Below are 20849 nucleotides of genomic sequence, written 5' to 3'. Positions count from 1 at the left end.
CTGGGAAACTGACAAATGTTCAGGAACAATCAAATCTGGTTCAACCTGACACTCTTCTGCTTGAGTTACAGGCTCTGCATCCCTTTTAGCTGCAGCCCTCGTAACAGCACAAGCTGCAAAGTCAGAAAAACCCTGTTCACACTCATGGGACTCATTCCGAACTCTAGATTTAACAGGTAAAGAATTGTCAGCCCAGACTCGATTTCCAGCCAAATCATTCCCCAAAATCACATGTACGCCCTCAAGTGGCAAAGCAGGACGAACACCAAGGCAGATATAATCATCCACAAAACTGCATGACAGCCTGACCTTATGCAATGGGGCACAGATAGTGGTTAAACCCATGCCTTGAACAAGCACACACTCACCAGTATCAGTAACCTGTGAAAATGGCAACACGGAGGCTAAGATAAAAGAATCCTTCGCGCCTGTGTCACGCAAAATCTTTACAGGAACTTTATGATCATCACCCGGGAGTGATACAAACCCATCTGACACAAAATCCTCAAACCCCGAATAGCTCTCTGAGTCAGACTTAGTCGAAACTGGCGTCTCCCGAGAGACTACTGAAATTTCCCGAGCAGGAATGGTAAGAGCCGCAGGCTTAACCCGTTTACCTGTACGTGCCAACTTGCTTTTCAACAAGGGACATTCTGCTTTCCAGTGTCCATCGCCATGGCAGTAGTTGCATGCTTGACCAAACTTACTGGGCTTCACACCACCAATGGCCTTCGCAGGGTCCGATGACATAAACTTAGTTTGACCAAAAGCTCTAGCGGGAGCACCAACTGAAAAACAGTTTCTACCAACCTGCCCCTTATGTGCCAAGATATATTCATCTGCCAATTTAGCAGCGTCAGAAACGGTTGTCACTTCCCGTTCGGCAAAGTAAGTGGCAACCACAGGAGGAACACACTCTTTAAACTGCTCCAATACCATCAACTCACATAAATCCTGGAAAGTTGTCACTCCCAGTGCCGAACACCATCTGTTGAAGTGTTTAGTTAAATCCCTCGCAAACTCTATATGCGACTGCTTATCAGACTTCCTCCATGATTTGAAACGTTGACGGTAAGCTTCTGGTACCAACTCATATGCCTTCAGAACTGCATCTTTAACAGTAGCAAAACTCTGACAATCAACTGCACTGAGTGCTGAATAAGCTTCCTGAGCCTTTCCAGTCAACACAGACTGTAACATAATCACACAGTCAGCTGCTGGCCATCCTCTCAATTCAGCAATGCGTTCAAAAAGGGAGAAAAAGGCATCTGGCTCTCTTTCATCAAATTTCGGCACCAAGCGCAAATTACGCACGACATCAAAAGTTTCAACTCCTTGTGGAGAAGACTCTTTAGCCTCAACACCACCTGATAACTTGCCCGCTTTGATTAGGTCTAACCGATACTGCTCTAACTCCAACTTTTCCTTTTCTAAAGAATACCTTACACAGTCTTTCTCCATTTGTAAGAGTAACAACTCCTTTTGCTGCTCAAAAGACAAAGCAACGGCAGTTGAGACCACAGACTGATCAACCTCAGCCACTAAGGTCTGCATTTTACGTGACAACACGCCTTTCTTTACTAATGCAGCCTTCAACACTCCTTTAATCTCATCTTTCAACCGTTTATCTCCAATGTCGACATCGTAATGTTCAGCAAGTTTCAGGAGTTGTTCTTTAGTACAACTATTCAAGAGTTCCTCCGATGGAGACTGAACAAAAGCATCAACAGTAGCCATAACAGCAAAGTATTGATTCTCGACATGCAATTTAAAACAGCACTTTCCCACTAACTGCCTAACCAAAATCTACTTAACTAAAGCCTAGTCTTCATGCAGTTACTTACGGTGGGTACTTATGCACTAAAAACCGCCAGGAAGAGAAAGGCAACTGCACAAACAGCGACCCCCTCAATCCTGGGGACGTGCTCCCGAGACAACTGCTCTAACCGTGTTCACCGCAACAGAAATTTCAATGAATGTTTCTCGAGGGAGAAACACTCCTTCAACCTAACAGGGAAAGCACTGATTTTAACTTTGCATATTCAATAATCAACACAGCTCATACGCTCCAAAGTTGACACAAGACAGCACATCAACACTAGCTCAAGTCTACAGTAAACAGTATTAACATGACTGCCTCCACTCAATCTGCCTAACCCAAATGGCCTCCCAAACACAATACACAGCAGACCCAAAATATCAAAGCACCACAAATAACCAAACTGATCAGCAATCAACTCAACAATTGCCTACAAGGCAAGACCTAGCCAAGACAAGCAGCTGCAAACAGACCAGCTCTCAATCAAATGTTAGAAAGCTTACCAAACCAGGACGATCCCAAACGAGCCCCCATTTGTCACAACCCGGCTCATAGGAAGTGACAAAGAAATGGGAGACCACACACAGGCTTTTAAAGACTGTAAGACACATTTAATGAAAATAAGGTAAAGCAACTTAAACACAAGTTAAAGGACATAACAGCCATAACTGAACCTTCCAAATAAACATAACACGTGCCAGAGGGAGCCAAAAGCCAGCCACCCTGGTTCAGTCAAGGTGTCTTTATATACACTGGGACTGGCCTCTCAGGTGTGCTGCATCAATAATTGGGTCAGCTCCACCTACCTGCAAGAAACAGGAAAAGGAAAAAGAAAAACACAAGGCCAGCCCACTGGCCGTCACAATAGTAAATAATAAAATTATGCGTTACTGCGAATTCTGCCCATCTGACCTCAGGAAATCGCATGATAAGGTGGGGCCAGGTTTCACAATGAACACACCCGAAACTCTGGCTGATTGGGACCCACACCCAGTTACACACCTTGGCTCAGGCGATTAGAGGATCATCAGGGGGTCCTTTTGTCCCTCTGTGGGGGGATTCTCCCACTAGGTTTATATCTGGGACTCTCCACCATTTGACCTTAGAACTGAAGAAGCTTCTCGGATGAGAGGTGAAACGTCTTCAAGCAACTTAAAGAAGTCCAGACGCTTTTCTTTGCAAGCTCCTTTGACCACCATGTAATCCATTTATTTCAACAAAGTAACTGTATTCTCAATATCACCTATTGAACGGTAACTGTAACGGATACATTTACTCATATTTTGTATTTTAAATACGTAACGCCGGTGCATGTATTATGTTACTGCCCAACACTGCCTGTTGAGATCCTGAGATCCGCTCCTAGAACACCGGCCTCCAACTCTTGAAGAGACATGGGTGTCCCTAAATTTAGCAAATATTAGCTTCAGGCTAGCTTGCTACGACGAATAGGCTAATACCAGCATTTTACCACAACTTCACCAGATGTAGCTAAAAAAACTAAACTAATGTCCAGTCCAGTGGGACAGCAAGAAAAGATGACAAAAAATGATTACTTACTTGCGGTTTGGAGGTTCAAGCTGAAATTGAAGCAGCCATTGAGTGTACAACTTACATTTATTTCAGTTACAATATTTTTTTTCAGTTTCATTTCAAGGTGGCATCGTTCTGATTCCATATTCCTGCAGACGACCCATCGGTGTTTATTCCATGACTGTAAACACGTTTCCATTTGTCACTTCAGTCTTTACTCTGAAATACAGGAAATGACATCATGGCTCAAAATCTTTGTCGTTCAAACAATTCTTTATTTAACATTTTTTTTAACTTTATTTAAGAACTTTAATAAAATACATTCAATAAAAACTTGAACAACAGGAAACTGATTTTTCATCCAACCACTGAAAAAAAAGGTAACCACTGAACACAAACACTGCAGAAGAACAATTTATAAAGATTAACATGGAACTACAGGAACATTTTGATTCATTGCCTCATTAGAACGTTAAGGAGAGCCCATCTCTGTGGAGCCTGATCTCCAGGGTTTTAAGTTGGACTCTGACGCCAGAAGAGGATGTTTCTCTCTCTTCAGATTCGCTGTCGTCCTGTGATGGGAACGATTTCAGCGCTGCGTGATCGCGCTGATGTTTGCACAGAGCAGATAATGAAGTGAATGTTTTGGCACATTGGTAACAGTGAAACAGTTTATTAGTAACGTGGAATCGTTTGTGTGCAGAGTATGAACTGAGATTACTGAAGCTCTTGTCACACTGCTCACAGCTGTAGTTTCCTTCCATGTGTGCACGTTCATGCTCGTTACGATTACTTGAATGTGAGAAGCTTTTGTCACAGTGTCTGCACTTGTATGGTTTCTCTCCTGTGTGGACTCGTTTGTGTGTTTTAAGGTCACCTGCAGTGGTGAAGGATGACCCACACTGATCACAGAGGTGCTTTTTGACCCCACTGTGAAAGAGTTTGTGTCGTTTTAAGTCACCTGATGTGGGGAAGCTTCTCCCACATTCTTTGCAGTATTTCAGTTTGTCGCCAGTGTGTTTACGTTGATGTGTTTTTAGGCCGGCTTGCTGACTGAAAGTCTAAAATACTTAGTCATTTGTTTAATTGTAATTTAGCATTATATAACTCACATATAAAACTATCAATTGTAATTTTAAATGGTTTACAAGCATGTAGAAGAGCATATTTAGGCAAGTACATTTCTCCTTTTGTTATCAAGAAGCACAGACAAAAAGGGAAAAAAACTGAATCATTGGTCACTGGTCCCCACCAATGCCAGAACGAAATCTACGCCCACTGTCTCTTCCATTGCCGTTTCACTCCAAACGTAACAAATGTCCAACTCACACAGTGTTCTCAGTTTGCATTCACACACAGTGAAGTTGCAGCTTGTTGGAAACGCATCTCCATCCATCCAGTCATGATGATGGTGTTTTCTCCTTGCTGATGCCTTTTGCACATACTGCTGTTGCTGCTGGACCCCTCGCTGCTCAGGACACTGCTGTTGTCTCTTGACCTGCCATGTTGTTGCTTTTGGATCTGCATTTCGCGACAGTCAAGTGGAGCGTGCGTCTGTCCTCTCAGTAAGTGAGTGAGACAGTAGACAGTGGTGAGGAGGGCTGCGCGAAAGCAAAAACACATAAATATGCCTGACACCCGTAAACGAAGCAGCATCTGGCTGCAGTTTAAAGACTTTTTTGTCTGTCTTGGTCTCGTCCTCGTCTCGACTTTGTCTCGTCTCGACTTTGTCTCGTCTCGACTTGGTCTTAGTCTCGTCTTGGTCTTGGTCTCGTCTCGACTTGGTCTCGACTTGTTCTTAGTCTCGTCCTGGTCTCGATACCCTCTGGTCTTGGTTTAGGCGGTCTTGACTGCAAGTCTAGTTGCACCAGTGGTGCCATGAGCAGTATCTATCTGCTGCTTATCAGCTGCTATGCCGTGGTTATTGTCACAATGTGGTGTATTTGGATCACTCAATTCTAAGTGGATATGATCCAGGATTGGATGTTTTGTATAAAATTTGAAAGGAAGAAAGTGTGGTACTGTTTTACATCCACAGACACACACTGTAAAAAAAAAAAAAAACGTTGCGAAAACTTAAAAACTCAAGGCAACCCACTGCATTTATGTTTTTAGGTTCTGAGGGATAGCTTATAATTTCAAGTTTAGGAGAAAAGTTGCTTTAGCTAATGTTTTTGTGTTTACAAAATTAATAATTGTCCTTTTTCTTAACTCATATTTTATTGTTTCTGCAACGTATTTCCTAAAGTTTACACAACATTTTTTTTTTTTTTGCCAATCAATTTCCTAAAGTTTAGAAAAAGTATCTTTCATAGTTTTCATGAGGTGCTCCCTGTTGTACCAATGAATGTTTACACAGTTGATTTTCAAATAACTTTGTGTTCAAACACAACCGCACCACTGACAATGTTGACTTTTGAGATCTTTAAATTTTAAAGGTGGTGTTGTCAGACAGAATATCAAACCTATCTTGATAGATAGTGACTAACAAACAGATTCAAAACATCAGATGGCAGGATGTGAACAACTTCTATCTTGTTTCCATACAGCAAACAACTTTCAAACAAATTTTTCCACCACTTGTCTTTTAATAGTAATGGTATCAACACTCCAATTTCCTGTGAAGTTCAGTATCGCGCCACATTTGTTATAAAACTAGTACAAATGTACCTAAAACCAGATTATAAAAATTGTTTAAAACAGCTCAAGTTAGAATAAACCCTTTCAACATTTTATAAAAACTTGTTATACATGAAATCTGCAATCAGCCATTAAAGCTACATTAAGTAAAGTTAGAACAGAAGAGATTGATTCAGAACTTTCTGCACCTTACCGTTTTCTTAAAGCCAGAAATTAACTTTTTTCAGAACAACTTGCCACGAAACCCAAAAACTGTAAATCAAAACAAATTGCTGCATTCTGTTTTACACAAGTTGCATTTGAGTTGAACATGTTGTCAAATAGGTTAGACTTTGGTTAAGAGCTTGGTTTTGAAGCTTCTTATCCTCTGGGAACAGGTAGATGTCAACTCCATAAAAATGTGTTGCACAGCTTCAAATGTGTACTTGAGTTCTTTGGGAAACTCCATGTTGAGCCCATAAAGTAGGCCAAACAGGTAGGCAAAGGCAGTGGGAAGGTCTGGCAGATCATCAAGAATAATGTCCTCTTCCAAAACAATGGCAGTGTTGACCACTGTGGACTGCGAGTTGGGTCCCACGTAGTCCTCCAGAACAGTGAGGATGCCCACCGTAACACCTCGGGTTGCCCTCTCAACTGGATCTGTATCCTATGCAAAATAAAAAACAACAGTACATATAAGTCTCTGAAAACCAAAACTGAAGATTGAGTAGATTTGCATACTCACCAGACATGTTAAGAAGAGTTTGGTCTCGTCGTCGCGAACAAATATCGGTAACCCTTCCAAACTGATGGTTCGTCGATGCTGGACTATGTTTGAGACCTAAAACAAGGAAATCAAGACTCAGTCTCATTTATAAACCTACCATTTTGTTTTTAAAGCACATTAAGTGTTGTTGCTAAAAATACAGCCTTAAGAAATAAGATGTTGAAATGAGTTATTACAGATAATTGGTCATGTTTTTGTCAGCTTTTTTTATTTATTTATTTTTTAAGTAATTTTGATGTGCAACAAATGTAGCACACTTATTACAGCATTTATAACAAAAAGTGCCATGAGTGGGATGAGAGTTGAACTGTCTGTCATGACCTGCAATCTGCCAAACACAGCGCTGCTTGTTAGCTTATAATCCCATTCAGGACACACTTTTTGAAAACTAACAATTTTTACATCAATTTAGTAAATATTTAATAAAGTATCTTTCGTTACAGTGGGAACTTCAGGTTCCTCATAAACCACACACAAATAAATTTTTATATATTACCTGTTCATCAAACTTCTGCAACAGGGAATCCATGTCATTGCGGAAAGCAGCTTTTCTAATTCGATACAGCTTAATCAGCCGAAGTGAGTAAGTGTCGAGGGCAGTCATGAAGGTCCCCATGAGATCCTTGGTGGTAATGCGTGAGAATTCCGCACAAATCTACAAAGCAACAAAAAAAATATAGAAGAAAACTTTTAAAGGTACATTATATAAAAATCACATTGTTTTCAAATTTGGTTAAAAGAGCTTAATTTCAAAACATTTAGTTAGTCTCGGTTGATCTATTGGTCAGGCCTTGATTGGATTTTTTTTTCTTTTAGTGGTAGTGGTGGTACAAATTATAACTGACGTATTAAAAAAAAAAAACCCAAGAAAAATCTGATCGGCAGATTTTACAGTAAGTCTATAGAATACCTAATCAAATGTTGATAAGACAAAATAATGGTTTCAATTGTTACAGGATGCATTGCAGAAAAGAAATAAATCAATAAATTGTATTTTAAATTCATTGAAAAAATTCCATTAATTTTATAGTTATGTAGAAATGAAGTAAGAATAACATCCTGTGGTCAAATTTGTATACTTTCATAACACGTAAGTGACTTTCTCAATCCTGTTCTGTGAGTTTCATGGCTGTTGCCTGCTAAGGGTCAGCACCAAAAGATTCTAGATGCCCAGTGAAGACAAGTCATTGCGGCGACTGTGGTTCAGGGGGTTGGGAAGCTCATCTGTAACCGGAAGGATGCTGGTTCTATCCCCAGCTCTCTCTGTCCTGGTCGTTGTGTCCTTGGGCAAGACACTTTACCCTACCGCTTACTGGTGCTGGCCAGAGGGGCCAGTGGCGCGATATGGCAGCGTCACTTCTGTCAGTCTACCCCAGGGCAGCTGTGGCTACAACTGTGGTTTCCCTGCACCGATGTGTGAATGTGAGAGTGAGTGAGTGAGTAGTGGAATTGTAAAGCGCTTTGGGTGCCCAGAGAAGAGCGAAATAAAAGCAATCCGTTATTATACACAGTAAGTTGACAAATAAATAGATTTCACTTCAATAGAGTTGTTGGTAATACCAAAATTAGCTTCATATTTTTAGAGCCAAGTATTTTTTTATATTTTACCACTAACATTGTTAGCTCAACGGTAGCCTTCAACCTTTTCTACAAGATATTGGAGTGATACAAACAGATGCTTCTCAAGGGCACAAGAAATGGAGCTCACGTTAATTTACTCACCCAGACAAGTTTCGAGGCATTTGGAGTTGTTCAGAAGAAATTGTAAAGGTCCTATATCATGTAAAATCAACTTTTTGGAGCTTTTAAACACATTTTAATGTTATTTCCTTAGATTAAAAACCCTCCAGAGTGGTTTTTGGCTTAATTCAGGCATTTCTTAGTTGTCTCAGTGAATCCTTTCCCCATAACCGTGGCTCAGCTCTCTCTTGCAAAACGACTGACTCGTAACATTGGGATTAAAATTTCTTTCTAACAACTCCAAATGCCTTGAAATTTTTCTGGGTGAATAAATGAACGTTTTCCATTCTAGAAATAAGACCACACTGGGGAAAAAGGGAAGAAAAAAACCCAGAAGTTTTCCTTTAAATATTTAAGAGATTATCTTACCTGTTCTTTCAAGAAGAGAGCTGGCCATCTGAGCTGCATTTCCTTGACCAAGGGCTGCATCTCCACAACTTCTTTCCTCCTGAGAGAGAATGTGATGTCCATCTTTTGGGTGATGAGTGCCATGTTCTTATCCCTCTTCTTCATTTCATCTTCCAAAATGCATCTTTCATTTTCAAGAGACTCATCATTGTAGTTTTCTGGGCCATCAGGGATAAAGTTGACTTCACCTCGCTTTGGTTTCTTTAAGGAAAATCTATTTGAGCCACTGTCATCTTCTTCCCCTCATCTTCTTTATATGGAAATGATTTTATACGTTTGTTTAGTCCTTCAAATGTAATAAAACCCTTTCTGATTAAATCTTGAAGACACAAACACAATTCCACAGGGACAACACCTTCAAAGAAATCATGTAATATATCTGGAGGAAATCCAGTGACTGGATGAAAATAGGACAACGCACTTAAGGCACAGGAACCTTTGACACCACACACACTTTGTCTTTGACCATCCTCAAGCTCTTCTAGAAAAATGTTATGCTGTTCCACAGTTCTTAATGGAAATTGTTATGAGGTGGCTGTGTGCGGACAGGAATAGGACCCAAGGTGCAGACTCCAGAGACAAACTTAAACCGAAACAGCTTTAATTAGTGATGTGTCCTGTGTGTCGAAGCTTCGAATCGTGCGTCGGGTAATCGCGGGGGCGTTTTTCTGAAGCGCGTATCGAGGTTTGCTTTGATTACGTATGCAGTGACGTTCGAGGCCTCGCGGGCAGTCCGTACCACGTGACTGATTCAGGGACTGGTTCATCGGTTCGCGCCAGATTCGAAATAACATGGGCAGGAAAACAGCTGATTCCCCATCACACCGTGTTGTGGAATTGGATTACGTACGTGCTACATAGTTACTTGTGCATTTCTTCTTCGATGGAACCAGCAAGGAAGAGATGTTTTTTTTTTTTAAATTTTGTCTCTCCTAATAAAGTATGCACACAGTAATAAATATCACAAATGATAAACACCAAAATATAAATAAACAACACTACACATCCTATAATCTGATTTCTGTCTTTTAGTTTATTAAAAAGTGAAGCACCAAACACTAGTTTGTGTCATTATCCAGATGTACATAAGGTTTACACATCATTATAATCAAAGAGCCCGCTTCACTTGAATTGTCCACTTGATGGCGCAGTAGAGCAAATGAATCATCACAATGCTTCGAACCATGAGTCGACCAATTGGATGGAAAGCTTCAGTTCATCATGAGGCTTCATCTCACCATCACTAGCTTTAATGCTGAACTCAAACATAACATAACTGGAAAAACTCAAAATAAACTAACACCGGTGGACTGACAAAACACACAGCAAAATAAACGACACGGACACAGAGAAACACAGGGCTTAAATACACAGTGGGAGCAATCAGGGAATGAATAACAGGAGGGAAACACAGCTGGGGCAAATCAGGCCTAACGAGACAAGGGGAAGCAAAACCAGACACATTAACATCAGACATGGACTTTCAAAGTAAAACAGGAAACATAACACAGACTCACAGGCAGGCACTATAACAAAGGGAACAGAGACGTGGGACCAGGGCAGACACAGACACTGACTGGATGTGGGGATACAGCAGACAGGGGAGACAGCAACTACGGAACACAGACAGAAAACCAGAACACTAAAACTCTAACCAAACCCCACCCAGAGGACCCAAACTAAGAATGATCCTAAAACCCGTCAAGAAAAGCTAGAAAATAATGAAATAACAAAATCAAAGAACCAAAACACAAAACACTGGGTCAACGACCCAGGGACCCTAACAGAAATTCTCTAGGATCAAGAGCTGCAATCTGATGTTTATCAATACTACAAAATTGACAAAATTTGTCAACATTAAAGGACTCCAAAAAGCCTGCAAGGCTGTGAGCCCCAAGGTTATCTGCACAGACACAAAATACAGTTCCCTTTAAAAAACTATTTAAAGATTCAACATACACCCCTGTGCTTTCAAGACATTTTAAATCCTCAATGAGTGGATAAAGAAAAGCATCATACCCAAACTGTTTAACGTCTACACTTTTACCAAGAAGAGCAAGCTGTATTGAGTGTAATGTAGAACGAAACCTTGCAGATAAGTTGAGTACAATAGACAGCAGTTATTTTATGAATTTTTAGAGATGTTCCTAAAGGGTTGCATATTTCAAAGTCGTCAATATACAAAGCTAAACTAATGCAAGTATCTTGCAATCCTAAAAGCTTGTTGTTTTTGAAATACTGCCCATCTCTAAATGATCTGTAACCTTCACTAATTTCTTTATCAAATGCTAACTTTTCAAAGAAACTTTTCCCTTTCAATAAGTTCTCCAAGACCTGGTTTACTGAGACGTAAACAAATGTATTTCTAGTTCTCGCTTTGTAGATGTACTCTGTAGGCTCAATTACATGAAAATTATTCTTGAAATAAATATTTCTCTTGTAATCAGTAGATAATGCACCTTTTGGTTCTGTTGAGATAATTAATGGGTTGGTTTTGAAAAGTGCATCATTTATATTTTTAATTACATCATCATCTGCCTCAATGTTCTGTTCAGCAAGCACCTGTTTGATTCTTTGAAATGATTGAACCTGAGAAAATTTTAAAATGTCACTAATTTCCTCAATAATTCTCTGCAAAGCACTGTTAGAAACATGTAACAAAGTTTGCATGCATAGAAAAAGTCTAGCTATTTTATGTTCAAGACATTGGTAATCTACAAACTCATTGTCCTCTTTATCACTTGATGCTACACCTGAACCACTTGATAATGTCTCTGGCTCCTGAGAGGTATTTAAGGATTTATCAGGGGAGCTACTTTCACTAGGACATGCATTTGCATGAGAAATCAGTCTAATACAGTTTTTTATATCTTTTGAGTTTTTGTGCTTTCTGCTTGTGTGTGACGTAAAGGTTGTTAAATTGTTGGTAGCATAGTCACATTTTTGGAACGGACAGGATACAGTCTGATTTTTTTTTAAGTGCCTTAAAATATGTGAAATAAATGTATGCTGTGAGCAGTTTTCCTTAAATTCACAAAAAAAATGTTGAGATCTCCTGCCTTTTCTTAGCCCTGTTGTGTGATCTGCTGAGGTGAGACTTCAATGCCCCTCGTGTCCTAAACGAACAGACGCAGTCACTGTAAACACAGGGCAAATGAAATCCTCTTCTATGTCGTAGCTGGTGATGTCTTAAGAGTACTTCTTGGCTTGAACAGACAAAAGAGCAGAACTGGCACTGCATACAAAAGCTATAATGAGAAGAGAGGAGAGGACAGTGTCAACAATTCAAAAGAAACCTGAATTAATCTCAAATTACCAAAGTTACATTACCTGATAATGTGTTTGGGGCGGGGGGCAGGCACTCCTGTTCTGATTCCTCTCCTTACCAACTCCTCATCAGTCCCTCATAAATCAGGACAAGCAGTGGTCTGGAGTTGGCTTTTAATTCTCTAAATAAATAAAAATAGCAATTAGTTTTAAAATAAAATACCAGCTTCCTGACATTACTTAAGAATTTTTTTCTCCTGTCCTAATTTTTTTGGCTCACTAAAGTGAGCTGATTCTGCCTTGTAAAATGCCATGTGAAACACAGTAAAACAAATAATTTACAAAACATACATTACATCAAATGTTTAATTTATTTAATTTATTATTAACAAATTGTATTCTACATGGAATGCACCAACAGTATACTGGGATGTATTATGTAAGCCAAGGATAATTTTGTGTGATTGGTTTTACAACTTAGAATGACAAACATTGGATTGAGAGTATGAGTGGGATAAAACTCCTGAAGCATCTGTTTAAATTATCAGTGCATTTATTAATGGTGCTCCATAAATAAACCAAAACAATGTTGTTTTTGTGCATAACAAAAAGCTCACAATTGTGCAGTCAAAATGTAAAATAAAAGATGCTGAGCATAATAACAAAGACAGATTTTGCAGCTGCTCTGTTTCCAAGTTCTACTGCGTGACTGACAGCCTGGAGTTTGAAATCCTCTTTGTAACTGTTGTAACTTTATGCAGTGTTGCTCCAACTGCCCGTGTAGCGTGGGTTGTGGTCAACAATAACTTTAGACCAAGCACAGAGGACTGAGACGAGGCTATGGTGGAGGTCCAGACTTTTACTCCATAAGCTCAGAACACATACAATAACACAGTACCACCTACTGGTGGGAGGTAGTAATAGCTGCTGCTTATTACAATATACCACATCCCTCTTTTCCGAGATAAAGATACTACCTCTTAACTCCAATATTTTGTAACATAAATGCACCTTTTAAATCGTAGGAACATTAACAATATTATATTCTTGAGACATTAAGTAGAGCACACCTCAGATTGCTTGTCACTTGAGCAATGCAAATACACATCAGTGTAGTGTTTTGAAACAGATGAACACATGACAGATTAGATAAGACATGTCAAAATGAACATATGAAACATGACATATTTTCTCTCTTTTCCAACAAGACAGTTATCTAGCTTGTACAGAACAACGCAGGTACAGGATAGAGTGACTTTAAGTTTCCCAATCACTTAGTCTCTATACCTGGCAGGGCGTATTATTGCTCGGCCACTGCGTGTGTAACATGTGGGTGTGTTGTCCATACTTGCAGGACTAGAGTTTTGTGGGGTGTCATTTGCTGGTGGCTCCACTGGCTCTTGGGTGTGAACGGACAGTTCATCTGGGTCCATGGGTGTGTCCTTGAACAGACTTGGGTGTATTTTCCTCAGATGTCTCCTGTTCCTCCTGAGCACTTTACCATCTGGTGTTTGCACAGTGTAGGAGCGTGGTTCCTCTCGCCGATGAGTTACAACAGCTGGCTCCCAACCGCGCCTTGTTTGCATGTGCACAGTCTCGCCTGGGGTCAGAACAGGCAATGGTCTTGCGTGCTGATCATAGTGGCGTTTCCGCTTTGATTGCAACCTGCGCACTTTGTCGTGAATGTTCTGTGGGGTTGACTGCCTCAACACAGCACTGGTGCATGGCAGGGTGCTGCGGAGAACCCGTCCCATCAACATTTGTGCAGGTGACACACTAAGTCCTGTGACTGGAGTGTTCCTCAAAGACAACAGCACTAGATGTGGGTCTGTTCCAGTCCGTGCGGCTTTCTTAAGTGCATGTTTGACAGTCTTTATGGCTCGCTCCGCCATGCCATTCGAAGAAGGAAAGCCGGGACTGGAGAAAGTTAGCTTTATCTCCCAGGATGCTGCAAACGATCTCATCTCGTGGCTGGCGAATGGAACATGATCGCTCACTATCTCTTTGGGAATTCCGTGTCTTGCGAAGACTGATTTCATCTTCTGAATCACAGAGTGTGCCGTTTTGTCAGGTAAGTTAAGAACTTCTGGATATTTTGATAAATAATCCACTAACAAAAGATATGGATGATCGTTCAGTTCGAAGATGTCTGCTCCGATTTTCATCCATGGCAGCTCTGGAATCTGGTGTGGAATAAGCGGTTCAGCCTGGTTCTTTGGCTGCATTTGCTGGCATTGTTCACACTTTTCAAGCATGGTCTCTATGTCGCGTGACATGCCAGGCCAGTACAGCACTCTTCTTGCTTTGGCTTTTGTGTGCTGCACGCCTTGGTGGGCAAGGTGCAGCTTCTCCAGGATCACACGCCTGAAGCTTTGGGGTATTACGATCTTGTCCCCGATCATAATAATGTCATCGTGGAAACTGATATCGTGTCTCATAGGCCAGTAGCTGTGGAGTGTTTTGTCTAAACTCTTCCTTCTGGGCGGCCATCCGTTGAAGTGTCTTTCGCGCACGGCTTGTAGTACGCTGTCTGCTGCCACTGCTTTTTTCAGGTCACACAATGTTTTCTCGCTCAATGCTGCTGTGGCCTCCAGAGCATACACAACTCTTTCATCATTTGCGTTTTCACTCACGTTTCCGTCGTCACTGGTAGTTGTGGCACGTGAGAGTGCGTCGGCTATGAACATGTCTTTGCCGGGGGTGTATGTGACGGTGAGATTATATCTCTGTAGTTGCAGCAGCATTCCTTGTAGCCTCGCTGGTGCCTTGCATAGCGGTTTGCGCACTATCGCCTCCAGGGGTTTATGATCAGATTGCACTGTCACTGGTCTTCCATAGACATACTGGTGGAATCGTTTAGCGGCAAACACAATGGCTAGCAACTCTTTTTCTATTTGTGCATACCTTTTTTCTGTGTCTGTGAGTGCTCGTGACGCGTAACACACAGGTTGTCCGTCTTGTAATAGGCATGTGCCCAGCCCATCTTTTGAAGAATCGGCCTGCAGTGTTAGTGGTTTCTTGTGGTCATAAAATCTCAACACTGGAGCTTGTGTGAGCGTCGACTTGAGCGTCTGTAACGCTACTGTGTGATGTGGCTGCCACTGCCACACTGTGTCCTTCTTGAGTAGCTGTCTCAAAGGTGCTGTGAGCGATGCTTCATTTTGGATGTACTGTGCCAAAAACTTCGTCATTCCCAGCAGACGCTGAAGGCTTTGTTTGTCTTCTGGAGTCGGCATGTCGACAATAGCTTTGATCTTTGAAACATCTGCTTTCTGCCCTGCTGCCGTGATGATATGGCCCATGTATTTCACTGTGTCAACTTTGAACTGAATTTTGTCCTTGTTAAACTTCACGTTAGCTGCTCTTGCTTTCTCCATGACCTTCTGCAGGATTTCATCGTGTTCGTGCTCTGATGTAGCTGCAATTATCATATCATCTGCAATGATAAATACACCAGGAATGTTGCCGAAAGTCTCACAATTCTTTTGTTGAAAGACCTCGCTGGCTGATTTGATCCCGAATGGGAGTCGGAGGAAGCGATATCGGCCCCAAGGTGTATTGAAGGTACAGAGCTTTGATGACGGCTCGTCCAGCTTGATCTGCCAGTATCCATCTTTTTCATCCAATATGGTGAAGATGGATTTTCCTGCTAGCTTGCTGCGAACGTCCTCGTGTGTGGGAATGGAGTAGTGCTGGCGTTTAACTGCTTGGTTCAGATCACAAGGGTCCAAGCACACCCTTAGTGTTCCGTTCTTCTTCTGTGTGGCGACAAGACTGTTGACCCAATCTGTAGGCTCATTGACAGGCATTATGTTTTGTAAGTCCTGTAGCGTCTTCTTCAGCGCATCCATTATGGAGAGTGGCACGTTCCTGCATGCGTGAATCACAGGTGTTGCATTTGGGTCAATATGTATGTGGTGAAGTCCAGGGAACTCACCTAAGCCTGTGAACACATCAGCGTACATCTCCACAAGTTCTTCCGAGGTAGAAGGTGGTTTAGCTGATTTCGGTACAGAGGATGTCATGGCAAGGGTCTCAACTCGTTGCACCAGATGGAGCTCTTCACAAGCTTGTCCACCTAGGATCGGTTTATCTGCATGGCTTGATACAAGAAAGTCAAACACAGCCTTGTGCTGCCGTGCTTCACACTCGAGAGACACCACACCATCTGCACGTATGCGGGCTCCACCAAAAGCTATGAGTACAGTCTTTGTGGGCTGTAACCGAGGCATATCTGGTAACTCGTCATAAACTGATCTGGGGAGCACATTTGCGTCCGCACCTGTGTCTAGCTTGAAGGTGAGTGGTACGTCTCCGATTGTCACACTTTCATGCCATTTGCCAGTCTTGTGCTTGTCGCTGGATACCATGCCGATGTATAGTGAATCGCCATCAGTTTCAATGTTGTTAATAGTTTTTGTTTTCTTGAAGTGTCTACTCTTCTCTGCGCTAGCTCTGCACACTTTTGAGAAGTGGTTATTTTTCCCACACTTGTGACATGTTGCCCCATAGGCTGGACACTGTCGGAATGCGTGTTTGTTGCCGCATTTGTGACAAACTGTTTGTTTGTCGTTGCTCAGTTTGTTTTTACTGTGTCCTGATTTAATGTATCCTGGCATTTTTCTTAATGCGTCCACTGACGTGTCTTGGGCTGCAGTTATTGACTGCATGGCCTGAATCTGTGACTTGGCCACTTCTGCTGATCTGCATATTTCTATCGTCTTGCGCAGTGTGAGGTCGTTGTCACGAAGCAATCTCTCTTTTAGTCTTGCATCACTTATGCTGAACACCAATTTATCCCTGATCATGTCGTCCTCATTGATCCCAAATTCACAACTTTTACTTCTCTGACGGAGTTCCGTGACATATCTGTCCACTGTTATATCCGCCGACATTGGGTATGACCAGAACTTGTGGCGTTCAAAAACAACGTTCTTTCGTGGACTACAGTATTCCTTAAACGTTTTCAAAATGTCCGCCATTGTCAGTGCGTCTCCGGTCGGGGTCACTGTGAGCGTGTTGTACACTTCAAGCGCTTCTTCGCCGATAGTGTGGAGAAGAATGGCTATTTTAACCTTTTCATCCTTCTCCAACGCACCCGTAGCAGTCATATACAGTCCGAATCTTTGTTCCCATCTGTGCCAGGTCTCAGATAAATTGCCTGTGAGCAGTAGCGGTGATGGTGGCTTGAATTGCTCCATGCCGTTAGCAATGGCTACTGTTAGCTAATCTACGGCTAGCTTACTCACGTCGCGGTCCCTGTTCACACGGTCTTGCCGACTTCTGACACCATGTTGTAACTTTATGCAGTGTTGCTCCAACTGCCCGTGTAGCGTGGGTTGTGGTCAACAATAACTTTAGACCAAGCACAGAGGACTGAGACGAGGCTATGGTGGAGGTCCAGACTTTTACTCCATAAGCTCAGAACACATACAATAACACAGTACCACCTACTGGTGGGAGGTAGTAATAGCTGCTGCTTATTACAATATACCACAGTAACCGTGTCTCTTACAGATGCCATTTATGGTCCTTACACGCATAATATGGTAATATTACGTTGAAGCAGAGTACGTATCACTCTGCGAGGCTCCTCGGTAGCCGTAATGCTCCAACAATCCATCAAGCAGTGCTGCTTCATAGCTTACCAAAGTCGTACCAAAACATTTTTTGACATATTTTTTAAGCTGTGTACCACATAAAATTGGTTCGAGGTCAGTAAGCACAACCAGAATTCATACATAAGGCAGACTGTCGATTTTTGAGATGAAAGGATTTTAGGCCGTGCGTCAACGGTTAGCCCGGTTAGCTCGTTAGAGCCGCCCAGCTCCACGCACTGGGTGATCCGCGGTAACTAGTTAACGGAGATTTGCCCCATTAATGCAGTTATGGCATTAACTTTACGCTGACAGCACTAAAATAGTAATCTTCAAATGTTTTCTTTTTACCGACCAGCTCCTCTTTGATAGCTGCCGTGTCCATCTTGTCGTTGCCTGCAGGTGAAGCGATGGGGGAGGTGGAGTTGTGTTCAGTGAAGGAGAGAGGCGGAGAATAGGCTCCTCTGATTATTTACGAGCACGTGCAGAGGATGCCCAGCATTGTCCATAATGTCCATCAGTTTCTTTAATGTCCTTTTCTCTGCCACTGTCACCAAAGTGTCCAGCTTCATGCCGACCACAGAGCCAGCCTTCCTGATTCGTTTTTCCAGCCTGGATGAGTCCTTTGCTGTGCTGCTCCCCCAGCACACCACAGCATAGAACAGTACTCCTGCAACCACCGACTGATAAAACATCCTCAGGAGCTTCTGCAGATGTTGAAGGACCTCAGCCTTCTGAGGAAGTACAGTCGGCTTTGGCCTTTTATGTACAGGTGCTGCGTGTTGCATGACCAAACAAAACTTTCAGTGCACTGTGAAAGTAAAAAAACAAACAGACAGGAAGGCCTAGTTAGGACATATCTAAGCATGCTCTTCACCTTGGAAGGGTAATTCAAACCAAAACTAATTGGCAGGTTCAACTTGGTAACAAAAGAAAATGCCTCAGCCAGATAAATCCCCAAAACATTCATCCATCAGCCACACACACCACATAACACTGCTGTTCTATTAGATAATGAGTTTCTTCCCATGTAGCCAGGTGTGTGTCGAGGTAAAGCCTCCCCCACACATCAGAACCCAGAATCTATTAGTGCCACCCATTTTAAACCCTCTCTACAGCATTCTGTTTGCACCTGCTATCATTCAATCATCTTTCCTAACATAATACTAGTCCACTAGTTTACATATCACCTCTCATCCCACTAAGTGAACTGGACAAGATGATAAAACAGAAACGCATGCTTAAGATGTTATCTGGTCTTCATTGCATGTGTATATGTCTTAATAGGATTAATGCATTTTCTGTTTGTGTGTGTGATTTTTGTGTGTCTCTCCTCCTTGCAGTGTTTCAGACACTTTTCAATTCTCCACTCAAAGGCAGTCGGTTTTCCTCCCCAGGTTCCTTAGCCCAATTTGATCTCCCACACTAAACAACAGCGTTCTTCCATGTCTCCTCCCCCTCCTTCCACTGTACTCTCGTCTCCCCCCTTGCAGCAGTCCATTGCATCTCCATCCATCCAGTCATGATGATGGTGTTTTCTCCTTGCTGATGCCTTTTGCACATACTGCTGTTGCTGCTGGACCCCTCGCTGCTCAGGATACTGCTGTTGTCTCTTGACCTGCCATGTTGTTGCTTTTGGATCTGCATTTCTTGTTTTCAGGGAGACGTTAACATCCTTGGAGCTTGCTTTTCGGGATGAGGAACACATGGAAGTGAAGCTGTAAAACAATTCAGCCAAAACTCGTCCTGGGTGTTTCTAATGATGTTAACCTATTATTTTACTCCGACCGCCGCCTGTGGAGATTGATCCAGGTCTGCTTCCCACCTGCAACTGACACACTTAGACATTTTGATCATTCTCATCACTACTTAAATCACACATCTCCCCTCGCTTTTGTTTTTGAGCCAACAGAACCACGTCATCTGCAACAAGCAGAGATCAGATTCTGAGGTCCCGGGGCAGACCCAGGACACACTGGAGAGATTATATCTCTTAGCTGGCCTGGGAACGCCTTGGTGTTCCCCCAGACAAGCTGGAGGAGGTGGCAGGGGAGAGGGAAGTCTGGGCTTCTCTGCTTGAGCTGCTGCCCCCATGGTCCTGGACAAGCGGGAGAAGTTGGGTGGATGTTATATTTGAAGTGCTTACAACTCATAAACAATGATGTCTGGAGACCAGAGCTCCCTCACAGGTAGAGAAGTCTTAGTGACACCATCACACTCCTTGGGGTCCCAGACCAGGAACTAATTGTGCCAGTACTGCCACAAAAGTAAATCTCCAGTGTAACATTTAAATATGTGAGCAGCTTTTTACAGTGTCCATGGTTATTCCTGTTATAAATGTTACATTTAGTGAGTACTTACCAGTCTCAGCCACAAGAAAGTAGTGAGTATCTGTGTTTTGTCATTCTGAAATACAGTGAATATTAGTAATCCTGTTACAGACTGAATTGAAAACTCCAGAACACGTAAAAAAACCCTCTGAATCACGTACAAACTCCAAAATACGTAAAAACACAACAGAAGTGCTTCAGGATGCTCGGGGCAGTGTTGAGCTTTTGTTACCTTGTGGCTACACAAGCTAGGAAGTACCAACGACCGGATTTAGTGTGTGGTCGTAACAGGTAAATGAACATTCTTACAACATTATTTGTAATAATAATGCTTGTGTATAAATACACAAACACACATGCTTTCAATTGTGTAATTTAAGTGATCTAGGCAGCTCCGTTTTGGAAGTTCAGTTAACGCTAGAAATGTATTTTGGAATTTGTACGTGTTTTGTCTCTAGGGGCCACCGCATATATTTATATAAACATACATAAATAAAACCACAGGTTTTTGTTTTTTTTACATTACTAATTTTGTGCATAATTTTATATTGTTGTTAATAATAAATTAATTAAAGCAACGAAACAACCTGAAGAGCCGGTTGGGAGTTGAAAGAGCCGGCTCTCTAAAAAGAGCTGGAAATCCCATCACTAGAATGCAACACACAAAAATCAGTGATTCTTGAGATAAGGAACAAAACATGTCCGGCAGATAAAACCCAATTTTGTGGTTAAAAATATGCATACAAGTG

General features: G+C 41.9%; 1 protein-coding gene and 1 long non-coding RNA gene across 3 annotated transcripts; both read right to left on the bottom strand.

Annotated features, from left to right (window-relative positions):
• Positions 1–6243: 6243 nt before the first annotated feature.
• Positions 6244–9421, bottom strand: LOC309692967 (uncharacterized protein). The gene is made up of 4 exons (XM_082511885.1): positions 8868–9421; positions 7255–7413; positions 6717–6812; positions 6244–6638 (listed from the first exon to the last, which is right to left on the bottom strand). Exons 1-4 carry the CDS (start codon positions 9009–9011, stop codon positions 6318–6320), a joined length of 720 nt encoding a protein of 239 aa, XP_082368011.1. The 5' UTR covers positions 9012–9421; the 3' UTR covers positions 6244–6317.
• A 2545-nt stretch (positions 9422–11966) lies between these two features.
• On the bottom strand, positions 11967–18208 carry LOC309692636. 2 transcript variants are annotated; one of them, XR_014272381.1, is made up of 3 exons: positions 18122–18182; positions 12237–12355; positions 11967–12154 (listed from the first exon to the last, which is right to left on the bottom strand). It is a non-coding gene; the product is annotated as an uncharacterized lncRNA (long non-coding RNA). The 2 variants fall into 2 exon arrangements; XR_014272380.1 differs by having other exon boundaries at positions 11972–12154; positions 18126–18208.
• Positions 18209–20849: the final 2641 nt, after the last annotated feature.

This window comes from Aulonocara stuartgranti (genome assembly GCF_965226115.1).
Source record: "Aulonocara stuartgranti genome assembly, chromosome: 17".
NCBI lineage: Eukaryota > Metazoa > Chordata > Actinopteri > Cichliformes > Cichlidae > Aulonocara > Aulonocara stuartgranti.
Note: the sequence above shows the minus strand (reverse complement) of the source record. Positions and strands in the feature narration are given on the sequence as shown.

Bases quoted from the DNA above. Each gene is read 5' to 3' on its own strand.
- LOC309692967 (XM_082511885.1), bottom strand. From the start codon at position 9,011: ATGAAGAAGAGGGATAAGAACATGGCACTCATCACCCAAAAGATGGAC. The intron at 7,414-8,867 runs GTAAGATAATCT...GTTGCTTTGTAG, and splicing joins CTCTCTTCTTGAAAGAACAG to ATTTGTGCGGAATTCTCACG. The intron at 6,813-7,254 runs GTAATATATAAA...TCCTTGTTTTAG, and splicing joins TGCAGAAGTTTGATGAACAG to GTCTCAAACATAGTCCAGCA.